Below are 21,280 nucleotides of genomic sequence, written 5' to 3'. Positions count from 1 at the left end.
TAACTAATCCCGTCCTTATAACCCGTTATATCCTGTATATTCCTCATATTATATATTATATACTCTCCGGCCGTATAACTAATCCCGTCCTTATAACCCGTTATATCCTGTATATTCCTCATAATATATATATTATATACTCTCTGGCCGTATAACTAATCTCGTCCTTATAACCCGTTATATCCTGTATATTCCTCATATTATATATTATATACTCTCCCCCCGTATAACTAATCCCGTCCTTATAACCCGTTATATCCTGTATATTCCTCATATTATATATTATATACTCTCCCCCGTATAACTAATCCCGTCCTTATAACCCGTTATATCCTGTATATTCCTCATATTATATATTATATACTCTCCGGCCGTATAACTCATCCCGTCCTTATAACCCGTTATATCCTGTATATTCCTCATATTATATATTATATACTCTCCCCCCCGTATAACTAATCCCGTCCTTATAACCCGTTATATCCCTGTATATTCCTCATATTATATATTATATACTCTCCAGCCGTATAACTAAACCCGTCCTTATAACCCGTTATATCCTGTATATACCTCATATTATATATTATATACTCTCCGGCTGTATAACCAATCTCATCCTTATAACCCCTTATATCCTGTATTTTGCTCGTATTACTAAAACCGTCCTGTATATATAAAGGCATCTATTGGATCTTAGTGCAGTCTCGCATTTGAATATACTCCATATAATAAGGGCAGAGGTAGAAGGGGAGAAGTAACTACAGGACAAAAGATTGTCAGCTGATGTCGGCTCTGCAACCAAAGCTATAGGAAGCTGTGGCATTTCTTCTTTAATAACATTTAACCCTTCATACACCTAGAAAGGCTGAACGTGCAGCTCCAGGCGTGTATTAGCCTTCAGTAATTGTTCCTGTAAATTGAATTGTTATGTTATATATGTCATGTTTACCCACTGTACTGCGCCGCGGAATATGATGGTGCTACATAAAACAATAAATAGGAATAATAACACTATGGCATATATGGCGTAAAACAGACAGTGGCTTGGTTTTGGGGGTGTTTAATAAGTGCGACCCACATGGTCCCCACAAGCAGTTTGTCCTTTCCTTTAACCCTTAAGCAATATCGTAACAAGCTGCTTGTCCCTAATGTTACGGGGGCTGTAAAGACTCGGTGCATCTGTATAGATTGAAATAAAATGCACCATTATATATATATATATATATATATATATAGGGTATGTTGATGCGATGATCCATACCCACTGGGTACTATGAACCTATAGATGCAGAATAATTTATACCCCTTCCCAGAGGGTACAGAGCGATGTCCCCATCCTATAGGAAAATTCAGGCTCACAGCATATATATTCAGACACGGACACGGCTGATCGGGGCTCGCTGAACTTTGTAATATGTGACCGAGTTTATGTGCTATTCCAATATTACACAATAAAGGAAATGATACATCAACAGACCCATCCGACCATAAACATTTCAGATGTATAGAAATGACGGTAACGATGCAGCCATAGAACATTAGCCTATTCCCAGCATAGCTCTTTAACTGGCTGGTGTCTGTGGTCCTGTTCCCACGGCCGATGTCTGTAGGCTTGTTCCCCAGTCCAGAATACCCCTCTGTACAGATGGCTCCCCACCATTCATTATGTTTTTCACGTCTCTTCTCTTGCACTTTTTGGGACGTCTCCCCACTTAGTTATCAGCATCTGTGAAGGAGAGGGAAACACGTCTAATAATGTGTTAGGACTTTAAAACAGAGTCCCCGCAGTCGCCAGTGACTGGAGAAAGCCTTGGTCTGAACGCCCTTTCTGGCCTTACCCTCGGCAGGATCCCCGGTATCCGCTCCCTCGCTCTCGGGTAATGCAGGGGCAGCTTCTGGCCCTTCAGACACCGCATTAGACGCCGTGGGTCCTGAGGCTCCTGAAGAGCCTACTGTGAGCTCAGCCTCGGATCCTGGAGCGGGAGCCACAGCCTCTGCGGGCGCCATTTGGGAACCCGTTTCATCTGCTGCAGCCGGCTCTCCAACCACTAAAGGGAGAAGACGGGGTAAAAGAACGCGTTAAAAGAGATGGGTGGCAGCCTGTGGCAGAGCCAGAATTATCTGATATTATTCCTATACTGATGTGCTCGCCCCCGTCCACTAACGCTGCCTGAACCGATCAGCAACAGGGGAGAGAGGTTTATGGGGAGGAATAATTCTGCAGGTCCTGAGAACAGGAAGTGAAGATGGCCGCTCCCATGTTATACACATGCGGTGGGGTCCTAACACATATACTAACACATATATTGTCTATTTGAATCTGTAAACACCGTTACACGGATTTTATTCAGAGAGTGGAACTGGAATCCGCAAAGTGTGGGAAAAGAGACGGGACGGCTGTAATCACGTGACTTTGGTTACACCCAATCAGAGACGGAAAGGCTTAGGGCTATTGCTAAGTGTGTTTCTGTTTAAATGAGACCAGGTGCGCACACAACGTATTCCCCTCCACAGCGAAACTGATGCTTCCTGTTTTGCGGTTTAGAGGCTCGGCCCCTGGGGGCCAAGATGCCACAAGCGGGTTTTGGTTCCCCCTTTCTAATTTCCCTCAACCCTGGGGATTATTTCGGTTAAAAGAGATGACAGCATAATGAGAGAGGAGAGAGAGAGAGACAGGGGATGAGATAACAGAGAGAGATGGGTGACATAACACAGAGACAGAAGAGAAACAGGGGATGAGAGAGAAGAGAGGGAGGGGGTGAGGGAGAAGAGAGAGGGGGATGAAAGAGAAGAGAGAGAGGGGGTGAGAGAGAGAGGAGAGTGAGGGGGTAGGGGTGGTGAGAGACAGAGGGGGGATAAGAGGGAAGAGAGAGAGGGGGTGAGAGAGAGGAGGGATGAGAGAGAGAGGAGGAATGGGAGAGAGAGAGAGGGGGATGAGAGAGAAGGGAGGGGATGAGAGAGACGAGAGGGTTGAGAGAAAGGGGGGTGAGAAAAGTGAGAGAAGGGATGGGAGAGAAGACAGAGAGCAGGTGACACAGGAGAAAAGAGACTGTAGGACAGAGACATTTAAACAATAAAGGACAGGAGGAAAGTTTATTTCAAAGGAGGAGAAAAATCACAACCAGAATCTAACACTAGAGGATCAGAGGCTGAGATGGAACGGAGGGAAGTTTTACTTTACTGAGAATGTGGTAGATGCATGGAACAGCCTCTCAGCAGAGGTGGTAGTGGGTAATACAGTGAGGGGGTTAAACATGCATTGGATAGACATACGGCTCCTGAATCTAAGACGAGACCAACGACTGATTAAGGTTTACTGACTACAGAACAGACGCGATCGTCGGAACGCCCCCCCAGAACGGCCCCCGTAATGCCCCCGGCACAAGAATCGCTGCAGTGTTTAGCAAATGACCCACATTAAACACCCAATATGACATCATCACTGACCTCACACACGTGGTGCTAGATTATCTACTTGTGGGTAATCAATAATAAGGAGGATGAAGACAGGGGTGGGCATACCGGGGGCAGGGAGCTGAGGACAGGAACAGGTGGGTGGGGCAGGAGGCAGACGCACTGGGTGGGCATACCTGGGTCAAGAATACAGACGTACCTGGGACAGGCACAGAGAGGGGCACACCTGGGGTAGGAGGGGGGACATACCTGGGGTAGGAGGGGGGGACATACCTGGGGCAGGAGGCTGAACCACTTCAGTTGGAGACCAGAGGGTAAGGTTTGTAATTTTGTCAGCGTTCCACTTGGTGACCGGCACCGCCAGGGGCTCCTCTTCTTCATCCTCCTCGTCCTCCTTCTCCTACAAATTGTTTCACGTGAAAGCGTTAAGGTTTTCCTGACGACCCTAAACATTCTTATTTCATGCAAAGCCGTAAACACTCGTCGGTGGCTCGGGGTTCATGGATATACGAGTCGGCATCCTAGTTAATTACCGCAGCAACTACCTCCTAACGTTTGAGATCTGAGCCCCCCTTCCCACTGATGCCCCTCTCTCCCCTGATGCCCCTCTCTCCCTCACTGATGCCCCTCTTTTCTAGCAGGTCAGAATGTTTGCTGGGTTTGCTGGGTTTGCTGCCGGCTGTACTCTGCACCGACACCGCTCATTTTCTGAAGCTGCCGGCTGTACTCTGCACCGACACCGCTCATTTTCTGAAGCTGCCGGCTGTACTCTGCACCGACACAGCTCATTTTCTGAAGCTGCCGGCTGTACTCTGCACCGACACAGCTCATCTTCTGAAGCTGCCGGCTGTACTCTGCACTGACACCGCTCATTTTCTGAAGCTGCCGGCTGTACTCTGCACCGACACAGCTCATCTTCTGAAGCTGCCGGCTGTACTCTGCACCGACACAGCTCATTTTCTGAAGCTGCCGGCTGTACTCTGCACTGACACCGCTCATTTTCTGAAGCTGCCGGCTGTACTCTGCACCGACACAGCTCATTTTCTGAAGCTGCCGGCTGTACTCTGCACCGACACAGCTCATCTTCTGAAGCTCTATCGGCGCAGACTACAGCCGACAGCTTCATAAAATGTGATCTGTACTTCTACACGCAGCAATCTTTAACTTCCACAGAGCTTTAGGATGAACTAAAATGAACAACCATCCCTGCCATGCATCACTGCGCATGCACACACGGCAAGACATGCCAATCAGAACCTGCGTGACACTTGCCCCCGTCAGCACAAAGGCCTCAATAACCGGCGTTTTACTGTGTGTGGAGTGGGCGCCTCGGATGCGGCTCTTAGCAGGAAGCGGCTGTGTAATCAATTCAAAGACATCGTTATTTACAGCGGAGTAAATTCGGGTTAATTCCGTGCGTTTTTAGTTAAATGCAGCAGAGCGCTGGGATCTTTACTGTCTACAGAGAGACAGCCTGACGTTCCCTCTGGATCGTAGAGAGTTCCCTGGAGGACCGTAACCAAGGATCTGACTTCCCAAATGGCACAGTTCGCACGGGGTCAGGAGACGGGGGCAGGAGACGGGGTCAAGAGACAGGGGCAAGAGACGGGGTCAAGAGACAGGGGCAAGAGACGGGGGCAAGAGACGGGGCAAGAGACGGGGGCCGTCTGCTCACCCAAACCCACCAAGGAGATCCAGGCTACAAGCTGGGCACAGCTTTCCAAAGCATCAGCCCAGAGAGAAACCAATCAGTAAACGAGACCCCAAAGATGATTGGAGCAGAGGAGACCCCCGCGATGAGTCTGGAGCAGAGGAGACCCCCGCGATGAGTCTGGAGTAGAGGAGACCCCCGCGATGAGTCTGGAGCAGAGGAGACCCCCGCGATGAGTCTGGAGCAGAGGAGACTCCCGCGAGAGGAGTCTGGAGCAGAGGAGACCCCCGCGAGAGGAGTCTGGAGCAGAGGAGACCCCCGCGAGAGGAGTCTGGAGCAGAAGAGACCCCCGCGATGAGTCCGGAGCAGAGGAGACCCCCGCGATGAGTCTGGAGCAGAGGAGACCCCCGCGAGAGGAGTCTGGAGCAGAGGAGACCCCCGCTTACCGTTACTCGCGTTACTCGTCCCTAGTTCATTACCCCATCTGTACCCCGGTGAGTGTGGGGTATGTGGCAGATTGTTGGGTGGGGTTATATGTATGTATGTGGTAGATATGTAGCAGTTTCAGGATCGCCATATTGGGTGACTCCCTGCCACGGACACGTCACGCCAACCTGTCACCTTCTACATATTACATTCAAAGATTAACCAGTAAAAATAAAGCATCAGGTCGGTCACTTTTTGGGAGAGTTTGGGTGATTTAGCCGGGAAACAACAATAAGGGGTTAACCAATGAAATGCCGGAACCACCTGGAGGAGATAATGAGATCCGTGTTACCTGCTCGGCCTGCACGTATGCGCCATGCTGCTCGCAGCCCGTGTCAAACACGTACTTCCCCGGCCCCAGGAGCTACGAGGAAAGGAAAAAGAATGTCACGGCGGGGGTCACAAGCCTCGGATACACGCTAAGCACACGGCAACAGGCCTCACACTGTGCACACGGCAACAGGTAACAAATGCTCTGTTCACACAGAAACATAGGACTTGATGGCAGATAAGAACCAGTTGGCTCAGACACACGTGACACACGCTACGGGCACACGCTATTGGCACACGCCTCCTGAACATACTGCCAGCACACGCCTCCTATATACGCCGCCGGCACATGCCTCCAGCACATTTCTCCGGCATACGCAGCCGGAACACACCTCCTGAACACGCTGCCAGCACACACCTCCTGAACATGCTGCCGGCACACACGACCAGCACGCGGTACTCACGCTGTTGCTGGTAAATTTGCCCAGGTAGCGGTGATTCAGGTGCACAAGCTCCCCGGCGCCCTCTTGCTTCCCGTTGACCCAGGTGCCGATGTACTTGGATCCGGTATCGGCGTACGTGTACACGCCTTGTCCATGCCTGGGAAAAAGAACACGCACACGTCTATCAGCTAACTGAACGGTCTAAAGAAAGGTGGCACCTGCGCCTCCCCCCCTGCCGAGGACCCCCCCGCCGTGGACCATCTCCCCCGCTGCTGCAGAAAGCCGCCCCCCTCCCGCCACGGGCCGTCTAACCACACGCATGTCTATTACCTCTGATGGGCGAACCAGTCTCCGCTGTACGTGTCTCCGTTGGCGTACGCATAAACCCCCTGCCCCTGCCGCTGGTCATCCACCCAGTCACCTGGAGGGTAAAAAAATCCAGACTTACAGCAGAGCCAAAGTAATATAACCCCCCAGCGCTATATACAGTAATATAACCCCCCCAGCGCTGTATACAGTAATATAACCCCCAGCGCTGTATACAGTAATATAACCCCCCAGCGCTGTATACAGTAATATAACCCCCCAGCACTGTATACAGTAATATAACCCCCCAGCACTGTATACAGTAATATAACCCCCAGCACTGTATACAGTAATATAACCCCCAGCGCTGTATACAGTAATATAACCCCCCAGCACTGTATACAGTAATATAACCCCCAGCGCTGTATACAGTAATATAACCCCCAGCGCTGTATACAGTAATATAACCCCCCAGCACTGTATACAGTAATATAACCCCCCAGCACTGTATACAGTAATATAACCCCCCAGCACTGTATACAGTAATATAACCCCCCAGCACTGTATACAGTAATATAACCCCCCAGCACTGTATACAGTAATATAACCCCCCCAGCGCTATATACAGTAATATAACCCCCCCAGCGCTATATACAGTAATATAACCCCCAGCGCTGTATACAGTAATATAACCCCCCAGCGCTGTATACAGTAATATAACCCCCCAGCGCTGTATACAGTAATATAACCCCCCAGCGCTGTATACAGTAATATAACCCCCCAGCGCTGTATACAGTAATATAACCCCCAGCGCTGTATACAGTAATATAACCCCAGCGCTGTATACAGTAATATAACCCCCCAGCGCTGTATACAGTAATATAACCCCCAGCGCTGTATACAGTAATATAACCCCCAGCGCTGTATACAGTAATATAACCCCCAGCGCTGTATACAGTAATATAACCCCCCCCAGCGCTGTATACAGTAATATAACCCCCCAGCACTGTATACAGTAATATAACCCCCAGCGCTATATACAGTAATATAACCCCCAGCACTGTATACAGTAATATAACCCCCCAGCGCTGTATACAGTAATATAACCCCCAGCACTGTATACAGTAAAATAACCCCCAGCGCTGTATACAGTAATATAACCCCCCAGCGCTGTATACAGTAATATAACCCCCAGCGCTGTATACAGTAATATACCCCCCAGCGCTGTATACAGTAATATAACCCCCAGCGCTGTATACAGTAATATAACCCCCCAGTGCTGTACACAGTAATATAACCCCCCAGCGCTGTATACAGTAATATAACCCCCAGCGCTGTATACAGTAATATAACCCCCCAGCGCTGTATACAGTAATATAACCCCCAGCACTGTATACAGTAATATAACCCCCCAGCGCTGTATACAGTAATATAACCCCCCAGCGCTGTATACAGTAATATAACCCCCCAGCGCTATATACAGTAATATAACCCCCCAGCGCTGTATACAGTAATATAACCCCCCAGCGCTATATACAGTAATATAACCCCCAGCGCTGTATACAGTAATATAACCCCCCAGCACTGCATACAGTAATATAACCCCCAGCGCTATATACAGTAATATAACCCCCCAGCGCTGTATACAGTAATATAACCCCCAGCGCTGTATACAGTAATATAACCCCCCAGCGCTATATACAGTAATATAACCCCCCAGCGCTGTATACAGTAATATAACCCCCAGCGCTGTATACAGTAATATAACCCCCCCAGCGCTGTATACAGTAATATAACCCCCAGCACTGTATACAGTAATAGAACCCCCTGCGCTGTATACAGTAATATAACCCCAGCGCTGTATACAGTAATATAACCCCAGCGCTGTATACAGTAATATAACCCCCCAGCACTGAACACAGTAATATAACCCCCAGCGCTGTATACAGTAATATAACCCCCAGCGCTGTATACAGTAATATAACCCCCCAGCGCTGTATACAGTAATATAACCCCCCAGCGCTATATACAGTAATATAACCCCCCAGCGCTGTATACAGTAATATAACCCCCCAGCACTGTATACAGTAATATAACCCCCCAGCGCTGTATACAGTAATATAACCCCCCAGCGCTGTATACAGTAATATAACCCCCAGGGCTGTATACAGTAATATAACCCCCCAGCGCTGTATACAGTAATAACCCCCCAGCACTGTATACAGTAATAACCCCCCCAGCACTGTATACAGTAATAACCCCCCAGCACTGTATACAGTAATATAACCCCAGCACTGTATGCAGTAATAACCCCCCCAGCACTGTATACAGTAATATAACCCCCAGCGCTGTATACAGTAATATAACCCCCCAGCACTGTATACAGTAATATAACCCCCCAGCGCTGTATACAGTAATATAACCCCCCCAGCGCTGTATACAGTAATATAACCCCCCAGCGCTGTATACAATAATATAACCCCCAGCACTGTATACAGTAATATAACCCCCCAGCGCTGTATTCAGCACAAAAATGACGTATTCACGTTTAATGTAATAAGTCTAATTAATAAATGGTGAGGGATCCGCCGTATTAATAAACATATAATTCATTTAGTGGGGCTGATTCACTAAGCGGTGAGCTGCTGGGTTTTACCTTCGTACTTGGAGCCGTCGGGGTAGCTGAAGGTGCCTGCGCCGTGTTTCAGGTTCTGGGAATATTCTCCTGAGTAACGAGCGCCGTTTCTGAACCGATACGTTCCCTGCGGAGAGCATTTATTATTCATACACTGTTTTACCCGCTACCACTTCTGCTGGGAGGCTGTTCCACTTATCCACCACTCTCTCATGATTCTAATCTGCGCCATATTGCAGACTCAGCCTGTCACGCGATTACCACAGATTGCTATGAGCACCTTAGGGGCAGAATAACCCCCCGGGGTACCTGGCCGTGCCTCTTCCCTCTCTCGTACTGCCCCTCGTACGTGTCGCCGTTGGGCAGCCGCGCCTTCCCGCTTCCGTGGCGCTCGCCAGCTTCATTCCGCTCGCCTTCATACTCCTGCCAATCAGATCGAGACGGAGACACTCATTACATATACAGAATACGGGGCCGGGTCACTGATTTATCTATACATTATACAGGGAGCCGGTCACTGATTTATCTATACATTATACAGGGGCCGGTCACTGATTTATCTATACATTATACAGGGGGCCGGTCACTGATTTATCTATACATTATACAGGGGCCGGTCACTGATTTATCTATACATTATACAGGAGCCAGTCACTGATTTATCTATACATTATACAGGGACCGGTCACTGATTTATCTATACATTATACAGGGGCCGGTCACTGATTTATCTATACATTATACAGGGGGGCGGTCACTGATTTATCTATACATTATACAGGGGGCCGGTCACTGATTTATCTATACATTATACAGGGGGCCGGTCACTGATTTATCTATACATTATACAGGGGGCCGGTCACTGATTTATCTATACATTATACAGGGGGCCGGCTCACTGATTTATCTATACATTATACAGGGGGCCGGTCACTGATTTATCTATACATTATACAGGGGGCCGGTCACTGATTTATCTATACATTATACAGGGGAAGGTCACTGATTTATCTATACATTATACAGGGGGCCGGTCACTGATTTATCTATACATTATACAGGGACCGGTCACTGATTTATCTATACATTATACAGGGAGCCGGTCACCGATTTATCTATACATTATACAGGGGCCAGTCACTGATTTATCTATACATTATACAGGGGGCCGGTCACTGATTTATCTATACATTATACAGGGGGCCGGTCACTGATTTATCTATACATTATACAGGGGCCGGTCACTGATTTATCTATACATTATACAGGGAGCCGGTCACCGATTTATCTATACATTATACAGGGGCCAGTCACTGATTTATCTATACATTATACAGGGGCCGGTCACTGATTTATCTATACATTATACAGGGGCCGGTCACTGATTTATCTATACATTATACAGGGGCCAGTCACTGATTTATCTGTACATTATACAGGGGCCGGTCACTGATTTATCTATACATTATACAGGGGCCGGTCACTGATTTATCTATACATTATACAGGGGCCGGTCACTGATTTATCTATACATTATACAGGGAGCCGGTCACTGATTTATCTATACATTATACAGGGGCCAGTCACTGATTTATCTATACATTATACAGGGGCCCGGTCACTGATTTATCTACACATTATACAGGGGGCCGGTCACTGATTTATCTATACATTATACAGGGGGCCAGTCACTGATTTATCTATACATTATACAGGGGCCGGTCACTGATTTATCTATACATTATACAGGGGGCCGGTCACTGATTTATCTATACATTATACAGGGGGCCGGTCACTGATTTATCTATACATTATACAGGGGGCCGGTCACTGATTTATCTATACATTATACAGGGGGCAGGTCACTGATTTATCTATACATTATACAGGGGGCCAGTCACTGATTTATCTATACATTATACAGGGGCCGGTCACTGATTTATCTATACATTATACAGGGGGCCGGTCACTGATTTATCTATACATTATACAGGGGGCCGGTCACTGATTTATCTATACATTATACAGGGGGCCGGTCACTGATTTATCTATACATTATACAGGGGCCGGTCACTGATTTATCTATACATTATACAGGGGGCCGGTCACTGATTTATCTATACATTATACTGGGACCAGTCACTGATTTATCTATACATTATACAGGGGGCCGGTCACTGATTTATCTATACATTATACAGGGGCCGGTCACTGATTTAACTATACATTATACAGGGGACCGGTCACTGATTTATCTATACATTATACAGGGGCCGGTCACTGATTTATCTATACATTATACAGGGGCCGGTCGCTGATTTATCTATACATTATACAGGGGCCGGTCACTGATTTATCTATACATTATACAGGGGGCCGGTCACTGATTTATCTATACATTATACAGGGGGCCGGTCACTGATTTATCTACACATTATACAGGGGGCCCGTCACTGATTTATCTACACATTATACAGGGGCCGGTCACTGATTTATCTATACATTATACAGGGGCCGGTCACTGATTTATCTACACATTATACAGGGGGCCGGCTCACTGATTTATCTATACATTATACAGGGGGCCGGTCGCTGATTTATCTATACATTATACAGGGGGCCGGTCACTGATTTATCTATACATCATACAGGGGGCCGGTCACTGATTTATCTATACATTATACAGGGGCCGGTCACTGATTTATCTATACATTATACAGGGGGCCGGTCACTGATTTATCTATACATTATACAGGGGCCGGTCACTGATTTATCTACACATTATACAGGGGGCCGGTCACTGATTTATCTATACATTATACAGGGGGCCGGTCACTGATTTATCTATACATTATACAGGGGCCGGTCACTGATTTATCTATACATTATACAGGGACCGGTCACTGATTTATCTATACATTATACAGGGGGCCGGTCACTGATTTATCTATACATTATACAGGGGCCAGGTTCTGCTCCCCCCCACTTATACACCCGGTAATTCATCTCCTACTCGGCCAATACATCTCCCTCACACCCCCTGTTCCCAATTACCCCCAGGTCGGGTTCGGCCTCCTCCTCGAACTCTTCTGAGTCCAGTTCAGACATGGCGCTCGGGGGTGAGCCTGTAGGGTGTCCGGTGGGTCGGGGTTACCGGTGGATCGGGGTTTCCGGTGGGTCGGAGTTACCGGTGGATCGGGGTTTCCGGTGAGTCGGCGTGTCCGGTGAGTCGGGGTTACCGGTGAGCCTGTAGGGTGTCCGGTGGGTCGGGGTTACCGGGGTGTCTGGTCAGTTCCCGCTGGTTGCCCGGCAGTGTCTCTCAGGAACAAGTCTCTGTGTCTTGTTAACTTTCACCGGGTGCGTCCTGTTACCACGGAGACGTTACCCGTATCCTAGGAGACCAAGATGTCGGCTGGAGGGACCACCCCTCGTCTCCACGGAGACGGCGTCGCGACAGTGGATGATCCGGCGCCATATTTATTACGGGCCGTGTGCGCTGCGGGCGTGATAGCAGCGAGGGGGTTAAATATATTTGAGGGAACTAGTACTACTTACCTGCCCCACACCCAACACTCACAGCCAGCCCCGGACACAGAGGGACACGGAGGGACACAGGGGGGGAAACAAGGGCAGATAGAGAAAGTGTGAGAGAGAGATGGCGAGATTGAGAGAAAGATAGAGAGAGGGCTAAAGAGACACAGAGTGAGAAAGAGAGAGAGAGAAAGAGAGACAGACAACGAGAGAGCGAGAGAGTGCGGGAGATAGAAAGAGCGTGTGAGAGCAAGAGAGAGAGTGAGGGAGCGAGAGAGTGAAAGAGAGTGTGAGTGCGGGAGCGAGGGAGAGTGAGAGAAAGAGCGAGAAAGACACAGTGAGAGAGAGAAAGTGAGAGACACAGAGAGAGAGAGAGAGTGTGTGTGTGAGAGAGAGAGTGCGAGAGCAATGTACCGTATTGGCCTGAATATAGGCTGCACTCCCCCCCCCGCATTAAGTCTTTAAAGTGGGGGTGCGGCCTATAATCGGGGTTTAGCGCAGGGATGCGCAGTTCGTATCCCCCTACACCCTGGCCGGACATGCGGTCTCGGGTGCCGGGCGGGTGTCTTTATCATTAGCCCGGCCGGGTGAGGATCCGGATCCCCCGCAGCGATGCAGGGGACCCGGATCCTCCTCTCCGGCAGCCGTGGACGCCTGTGCGATGCGCGTAGAAAACCTCCGCTGCTATGGTGGAGCGCTGCCGTGACATAACCATACCTGGGAACTTCTGGGCTCCGGCTACCCGGAGCCTTGCCTTGCGGGGTCTTGTAGACAGTCCTAGTCTTCCCTTGCAGGACGCGACCAGGACTGTCTACAAGACCCCGCGACCCGGAGGATTCGGGTCGGGAACCGGAGAAGCAGTGCTCACCCACCAATATCTGAGTCAAACCAGGAGAGTTCCAGGTACGGACATAACCTTCCGGTGCTCCACCATAGAAGCTCCGGCGGAAGTGCCGGCAGCGGAGGTTGTCTGCGTGCATCGCACAGTCGTCCACCGGCCGGCCCCGCTAGACACCAGGAAGTCTGGGGGTGCATTGGTAAGTCCGGGGGGCACTTCTAGGAAGCAGAGTGGGATATGAGGGGGGTTGCACTTCTAGGGGGCATAAAACATATCTGGGGGCAGAGTGGCATGGGGGGGTACATCTATAAGTGAGGCGCATGATGAATTAAGGGGGGGATTTAAAACAGCTTTTGGTTTTCTCTCTGTATAACAAATGCTGACAAACTGATACCAAAAATGTTAAATCCACAGATTCCTGTTCATTCCATAAATACTGCTTTCCGTTCCACTAATGTCTATTTTTTTCTTTAAAATAAATTTTTCTGTAATCCTGTAATCGGGTGCGGCCTGTAATCGGGTGCGGCCTGTAATCGGATGCGGCCTGTAATCGGACGCGGCCTGTAATCGGACGCGGCCTGTAATCGGGTGCGGCCTGTAATCGAGTGGGGCCTGTAATCGGGTGCGGCCTGTAATCGGATGCGGCCTGTAATCGGGTGCGGCCTGTAATCGGGTGGGGCCTGTAATCGGGTGCGGCCTGTAATCGAGTGGGGCCTGTAATCGGGTGCGGCCTGTAATCGGGTGCGGCCTGTAATCGAGTGGGGCCTGTAATCGGGTGCGGCCTGTAATCGGATGCGGCCTGTAATCGGGTGCGGCCTGTAATCGGGTGCGGCCTGTAATCGGGTGCGGCCTGTAATCGGACGCGGCCTGTAATCGGATGCGGCCTGTACCCGAGCCGGTACGGCATTTATTGCTTGTAGTCTCCTTGGATGCTTCATCGCTTTTTAGAAGGATTTGGGATGGAAGGGGGTATACGGGACGCGCCTATTCATTAACCCCCCCCAAAAAAATCACAGACACAGGGGCAATAGGACGCCCCGCCCACAGCTGTAACCGCACGTAAAACGACCTATTTTACCCCTAACGCCCGAGGTGGATGGGGGTGTTTTTGGGGGTCGGTGTGACAGGAGGTGTTGTCTCCCCCCGTAATGTTAACGGGCCGGTTGGGGAGATCTGTGATTGCATGTTAAGTGGCCCATAGCGCGGGGGAGCTTTACAGGGAGCCCCCAACCCACCGCCCCAGGACTCGTCAGCCCGGTCTATAACATGCCGCCGGCGGTCATGCGCCGACGCTCTGCACTCATACCCTGCATGCTGAGCGAGGGAGGTCCGAGCCAATGGGGGCCTGAACCTGCATATGGCGTACAGGAAGTGGCCAGGAAAGGGTGGGGTCTCGTGTAGTGACACCCACCCAGGTATGGCACACAAAATATTGTGTACCCAGGTACGCCAGGCTCTCCCCTGAACGAAGGACCTGTCTGTCTCGGCCAGAGGCTGTACGCACGCGAGGAGTCGGCCATGGAAACGCCGCTAATGTCTGACGCAGGCGGCCGCTGATAGAAGCGTTGGCTGTGCGGCCGCCATCTTGTTTCCCAGTAAAGTTACCTACGTTCTGTCCTGAGCGGAGCTCCAACGTGATGTCATGACGTGCTCGCGTTGTTACGCGTCATGGCACTCAGCCCGTGCGTTGGATGTACGATGACCACCGGTGTTATTTCCAGGTCCCGCCCACGCGGGGCGTCATTGGGAATCGGGTTTCGTGCATGCGCAGCTTGCCAACCTGCAAGCAGACCGTGGGGGCCACTGTCCGTCCTGTGCTGACCCCATACCTGGGAACTACCCGGAGCCCCCCTGGCGGGATGCGGACAGGAGGTCCCGCTGACATCATGATGTCCCCCTTGCCAATGCATTGAGGGGGATTCCGCAGAGACCCCCCAATGTGCGTTTGCCCCCGCTGTTTCCCGTGCAGAAGATGCCTTGCTTCAGCCCCAGAGTCTCCACTCAGGGTATAAGCCCCCCTTAGCCCACCCAGCTCGCCCCTGGTGGTCAAGAAACTGCCCCAAAAAGGACTAAAGCAAGAAATGGCAAAAAAATAAAAATCAGCGTTCCTCTTACTATTTTACATGAAATGAATCAGGTTTGGGCCGGAAACAGACAGGAAACGGTTAACATTTTGGGTCTTTTTTTGAAAGGTGCAAAAATGTATATTTTCAGTTTTCCTGATCTGTATGAATACAGAAGGTGGGGGGACGGGCGGCGGGTCTATTAAAAAATACACTTATTTCCCTTTTTTAAAATCAGATGTAATCATGTGAAACGGGTTATAAAAGCAGCAGCTGGCGGGATTCTGTGATCACACGCACACTCGGATCACGACGGCCACCGACCCCTCCGGAGGTGAGTGGGGAAAACCACGACATTTTCCTTTACTGGGAGGGTGGTAGATAAGTGGAGCAGCCTTCCGGCAGTAGTGGTAGAGGCTGATACACGGAACGCATTTAAACATGGATTAAAACTCAGCAGAAAAAAACCCCCATATAATTTAAAAAAATATATTATTTAAACGGACCCCGTGTGATGTCATCGCAACATCATAAGTGATACTATCTGCTTCCAAGAGAGATCTCGTCAAAAAGAGTGTAAAAAATTAAATTATAAATAATTAAAATAAAAAAAGGAAAAAACAGGTGCCCAAACACCATGTACCCCCCACTAGAAATAATTTTTTTACATATATATATATAAAAACCCTTCCTGCCCCCCATTCCAAAAGCTAAAAAAACAATAAAAAATTCTAAAAATGTGTTTTTAATTTTTTTATTTTTTTTTTGCATATTTTTCATGCTATATATAAAATGCTAAAGAAAGTAATGGTTGAAAAAAAATACGTATAATAATAGAATAATGATTGTAAACGGAGGGCCTCTGGGTTCTGTGCTTGGATCGATTCCTTTAAGTTTATTTATCGATGACTTGGAAGAAGGTACCGGAAGTAATGCTGCAGATGATGTAATAAAGTCCCAGTAATTTCTCTGCAAAGGGATTTTAATAAAGATAAATGTAAAATTATGCATTTGGGTAAAAAAAAAAACGCTAATTAGACTCTCTGATCTGGGTCTCCTTATTGACAAGAGGCTGTGGGGCTGTGAGGCTGTGGGACTCGGAGGTTGTGCGGCTGTGCGGCTGCGGGGCTGCGGGGCTGCGGGACTCGGAGGCTGTGCGGCTGCGGGGCTGCGGGACTCGGGGGCTGCGGGGCTGCGGGGCTGTGCGGCTGTAGGGCTGTGGGGCTTTGGGACTGTGCGGCTGCGGGGCTGCGGGGCTGTGCACAATCCCCGGCAGCTGCTGCTAAAGCAAGCAAGAGGCTGTCATGTATTAAAAGGGGAATGGGTTTAGGTGATGAGAATATCATTTTGCCTCGTTATTATCGGTAAGACGGATCTAGCGGTGCAGCTTGGGGCAGCGGTATAAAAACGTCACGCCGGGAACAGAAAGGGTGCAAAGAAGGGCAACAAAAAGTGATTCAAGGGATGGAAAACGTCCGCCACGAAGAAAGGCGATTTAAGTTGGGATTGTTTTCTGTGGAGATTTGAGAAACCGTTACAAGGATCTTCGAGGTCAATACAGAGATCTTTTTGGAGATTTCTACATGAATCGCACCTTCCAGACAACGCGGGGGGGGGGCTTTCGTTTTAAACATAGAGAGGGGGTTACATTGCGGAATAGAAGTCCTGCCAATTTCACCGGTATTTCCCTAAAATGTTTGGGTGTTTTCTGGGTTTTCTGCATGCTGGGTTATTCTGAGTGACAGGAGATAAAGTAACGCTGGTCCGGGGGGGGGGGTTGGTGCCTGGGGGTCCGGCTCGCTTGGGGACACGGTTACTTGATCGGGGCGGGGGGGGGGTGTTCGGCTCGCTTGGGGCCACGGTTACTGTCTCTTATATGGGTTTGAGGAATTGTTGAACTCGATGCACTAAATGTCTTTCTTCACCCTAATTATCAATGTAACTATATAGTCAAAATGGCAGAAAAAGGGTTAATGTACATAAGAGTATATAAATTTCATGTCATTTCTGCCCCCCCCCGGGACTAAGGGTCTCCTGACGAGACCAACGGCTGATTAAGGTTTGAGTCGTTACGTTTTACTTCATTGCTGCTGCCCAATAATCTTATAAAAAAGGATTCTGGGGTCAAATTTCAAAAAAAAAAAAATGCTATATTAGGGGCTTCTACTACAAAGCGTTAGAGGGGCAGAGTTGGCGGGACGGCACCTTTCATTTTTTCCGTGGTACGCGGATTGTTTTCTTTCGCAGGGAAGTAAGAGATCGGCCAATCAGGATGGGTCTTCCCACGAGGAGCTGCCCAATCATCTTCTTTCTTATCCTCTACGGAGCCGCACAGGTACGTTCCGACTCTAGAATCCACCGGTTGGTTAACCTGATAGATTAAATCCCAATATGTAGAGGTAGTAGATAAGTGGAACAGCCTCCCAGCAGAATGAGAGACCAAGGAATGATTAAGGTTTGAGTTTTTTTACAGCAGGAAAAACAGGGCAGACTAGACGGGGGGCCGGACGGGGCCAGTCGAGGTTTCTAAATATGCGCTACCTCTCAAAAGAGAGCGCTCAGACTGGCTCTTTGATTTCTAAGCCCCGATAAAACTATCCACAAGGCTCGCTATCGCTTTGTAGCCGTGTCCTCCTGTCCTCCCAGGAAGTAGACAAAGTGAAGACGCTGGATCTGGCGCGCTGGGCATTCGACGACCAGTATGTCGGCTGCAGAGGGGCCATGGAACGTCAACTCGATGCGGACGGAACGCTCGACAAGGAGAAGCAGAAGTCCAGAGGCTTTCGGCGGGCTTGGGACGAAGCGGAAACCATATGGAGAACGCAGAAGAAACACAAGGTGGCCGCTGAGCTTCCTGCCGAGTTCACCGACCGCCACGGGACGGCCTTGGTGACCTACTCGGGATTTATAAGCGAAGCCTTCGATGACGCTGTGAGATCAGGCGGGAGATCGTACGATCATTACATGGAAAACTTCCACTTCAAGAGCCTTCACTACTACCTGACCACCGCCATTCAGCTTCTGTCGGGCGACTGCCGCCGCGTGGAGCACCTCGTGTACAGAGCCGTCCATGGCGTGGTCTTTAAGCCACGTTACGGGCCCTCCAACGGCACGCAGGTCGTCAGGTTTGGGCAGTTCCTGCCCGCGACTCTCGACGATGCCGCGTCCTACAGCAACGACACCCAGTTCACCATAAACAGCTGCTTCGGCGTCAACGTGGTGAGCTTCTCGCAGTTCCCGCAGGAGCAATGGGTGGTGATCCCGGGGTACGAGGTCTTCAGAGTAGACGCGCCTGAAGGAGAGACCGCCGCGTTCGGTCTGACCAGCACCGGGAAACGATGCAGCAATTTCAACTGCGCTTACCTGAGAGGTAGGTGACCAAACCCAGGTGCGTTCATCAGCCACCGCTCGCACGCCGCGTGACGTACGCATACACTCACACTGACCCACACATACTCACGCCAACACGCTCGCTCTGAAACACCCTTACACCTCGGGACCTGCCGGTGCCACCGACTGCCCACCCAGCATCTTCTCTGGTCCACTGATGGGGTCCACATTGGGTAAAGAAGAAAGTCCCCCCTTCGGTGTTTTGCTCTCGATAAATATGTCTTCTCATCACCTTTTATGTTATGTAATAACTTCCGGTCTTTAAGCATCTGGTTGGGATGTTATCTTCTCCCGCTCCGCGCTTCCTCCATTACGTTCGTTTTTATTTCGCGTGTTGAGCGTGTTTGGTTATTACATGAGAGTAACATCCGTGTGTTTAATGATCTCAGGTAACGGATCCGCTCAGACACTGGATCACTGCCTCTACAACTCGGGTGAGTGGATTTTTATGATGTCATGGGAAAGTTTAGTCACACATATGATGAAATAATAAGGAGGAGGGGCAATCCTGGAGAGAGACAGGGAAGGAAAAATCGGGATCGAAGAGAAATAAATAAAAAACACGCGTCTGGGGCAAAAAGAGTCGTTTGCCCATCAATACTTCACATATATACGTTAAGCAATACTGTAGCCCCTGGGGGGTTAGAATAACTTAATGGGGACGGGGTATAATTTGGATACCCCCAGGCAGGTACATTTGTGTGACAGAGGCGTATGAAGAAGGTTCAGAGCTATCATGTATATCAATGATTCATAGTTTAGATAATATTGCCCCAAACCCTCCCATTCCCAAGCGTTCCAGTGAATTCTTTTGCTGTCCGGTCTGGTTCCAGTTTGTATCGTTAACTCCGTTACGTTTGTATCGTTGGCTCCGTTACGTTTGTATCGTTGGCTCCGTTACGTTTGTATCGCAGGCTCCGTTACGTTTGTATCGTTAACTCCGTTACGTTTGTATCGTTGGCTCCGTTACGTTTGTATCGTAGGCTCCGTTACGTTTGTATCGTTAACTCCGTTATGCTTGTATCTCTGCAGGTTGGATCCCCACGCTCAGGAACGTACATCTTCTTGTTGTCTTGTTATGTTCTTCTGCTGTCCAGCTCCTCTCCTCCGTGTAACAAATTACTCACCGTCTCTGTGTGACCTCATCGGGCAATTAACATAATTTAGGGGCATTTGGCGGAATTTACTAAGAAAAGAGGGACTGGCCAAACTGAACAGGGACACTTGGCATGGATGATCTAATCTCATTGGCTGCTGGCCTGGGGCAGAATTTCTCGCGGCTCAAGATCCGGCTGCTGAGAGCTCTCGGCATTTATACCGCGCGGCCCTTGCGAAATATTTTACACAGAGATGTTCTGCTCGATGCTCTTAAAGAATGCTTGGATTTTTCTGGTGATTGTTATTTGACCGAAAAAGATAATTTTGGGTTAGAAATGGCATTAAAAAGTGAAACTGAATCCCCCGGCGTAATAAAATGGCGCCAGATACCCTCCCAACCGCCATCGCCTAGCCTCCGTTGCTAATCGCAGTACCGGTGATCAGCCTGCAGGGGGCTTCAGAGGTCCGTCTGACATTCTAACAAAAGGCCTCGGTCAGGGGGCCCAAGGCCAGATTAAGGACCTTGGGGCCCTGGAGCATTTATACAAAAAGGGCCCCTATTTTCTTGTACCCAGTTAAGTTATGAATAAAGGATAATGAATGTGAAAACAGAGCAGTTTATTGCAGATTCCTCTACAGCCTTACTGAGCCGCCTCCTGTAGAGAGGTGGACAGATCTGGTAACCCCTTCGTGACACGGGACGTACTATTATGTCCTCTGAAGGAAGAGCTGGGTAACAGAGAATGTTCCATGGAAAATGCAACGGCTCGACGGTTCACTGTCCCCAATCCTGACCCCCCCCACAGTCATGTGATCACCGTGAGCAGGAGAGATAATCTCCCCGTCAGGAAAAAGAGCTAAAACGTTTTAGAAGCATAAATGAGAAAAGGGAAGTAAAACAAGGAGTCGTTCGATTAAAAAGAAGGAAGGAATGTAGAAGAGGATAAAGGTCTCGCCGACGGCCTCAATGAATATCTCCGTTCAGCTTTTACAGATGAGAATGAAAGAAAGAGACCGATGAGTCATTTATCGAGGACGAGGTTCTAAAGTAAAGACAAATAAGTCGATAGGGCCTGATGGGTTTCACCCCAAGCAGAGGTGTAACTAGAAACCACGGGGCGAAAAGAATTGCCCCGGGCCCCCCAACTTCAACAG

General features: G+C 49.2%; 2 protein-coding genes across 2 annotated transcripts; one reads left to right on the top strand and one right to left on the bottom strand.

Annotated features, from left to right (window-relative positions):
* Positions 1-1,406: 1,406 nt before the first annotated feature.
* On the bottom strand, positions 1,407-12,379 carry RSPH1 (radial spoke head component 1). Its single transcript, XM_053457924.1, has 9 exons — positions 12,260-12,379; positions 9,515-9,628; positions 9,227-9,332; positions 6,595-6,685; positions 6,286-6,421; positions 5,844-5,915; positions 3,688-3,814; positions 1,839-2,048; positions 1,407-1,726 (listed from the first exon to the last, which is right to left on the bottom strand). Exons 1-9 carry the CDS (start codon positions 12,311-12,313, stop codon positions 1,713-1,715), a joined length of 924 nt encoding a protein of 307 aa, XP_053313899.1. The 5' UTR covers positions 12,314-12,379; the 3' UTR covers positions 1,407-1,712.
* Positions 12,312-20,734, top strand: LOC128473935 (T-cell ecto-ADP-ribosyltransferase 1-like). The gene is made up of 6 exons (XM_053456157.1): positions 12,312-12,412; positions 16,707-16,839; positions 17,885-17,972; positions 18,243-19,007; positions 19,417-19,461; positions 20,060-20,734. Exons 1-6 carry the CDS (start codon positions 12,312-12,314, stop codon positions 20,140-20,142), a joined length of 1,215 nt encoding a protein of 404 aa, XP_053312132.1. The 3' UTR covers positions 20,143-20,734.
* Positions 20,735-21,280: the final 546 nt, after the last annotated feature.

The sequence above is a fragment of the Spea bombifrons genome, chromosome 2 (genome assembly GCF_027358695.1).
Source record: "Spea bombifrons isolate aSpeBom1 chromosome 2, aSpeBom1.2.pri, whole genome shotgun sequence".
Lineage (NCBI taxonomy): Eukaryota > Metazoa > Chordata > Amphibia > Anura > Pelobatidae > Spea > Spea bombifrons.
This window is presented reverse-complemented; position numbering and strand designations above follow the sequence as displayed.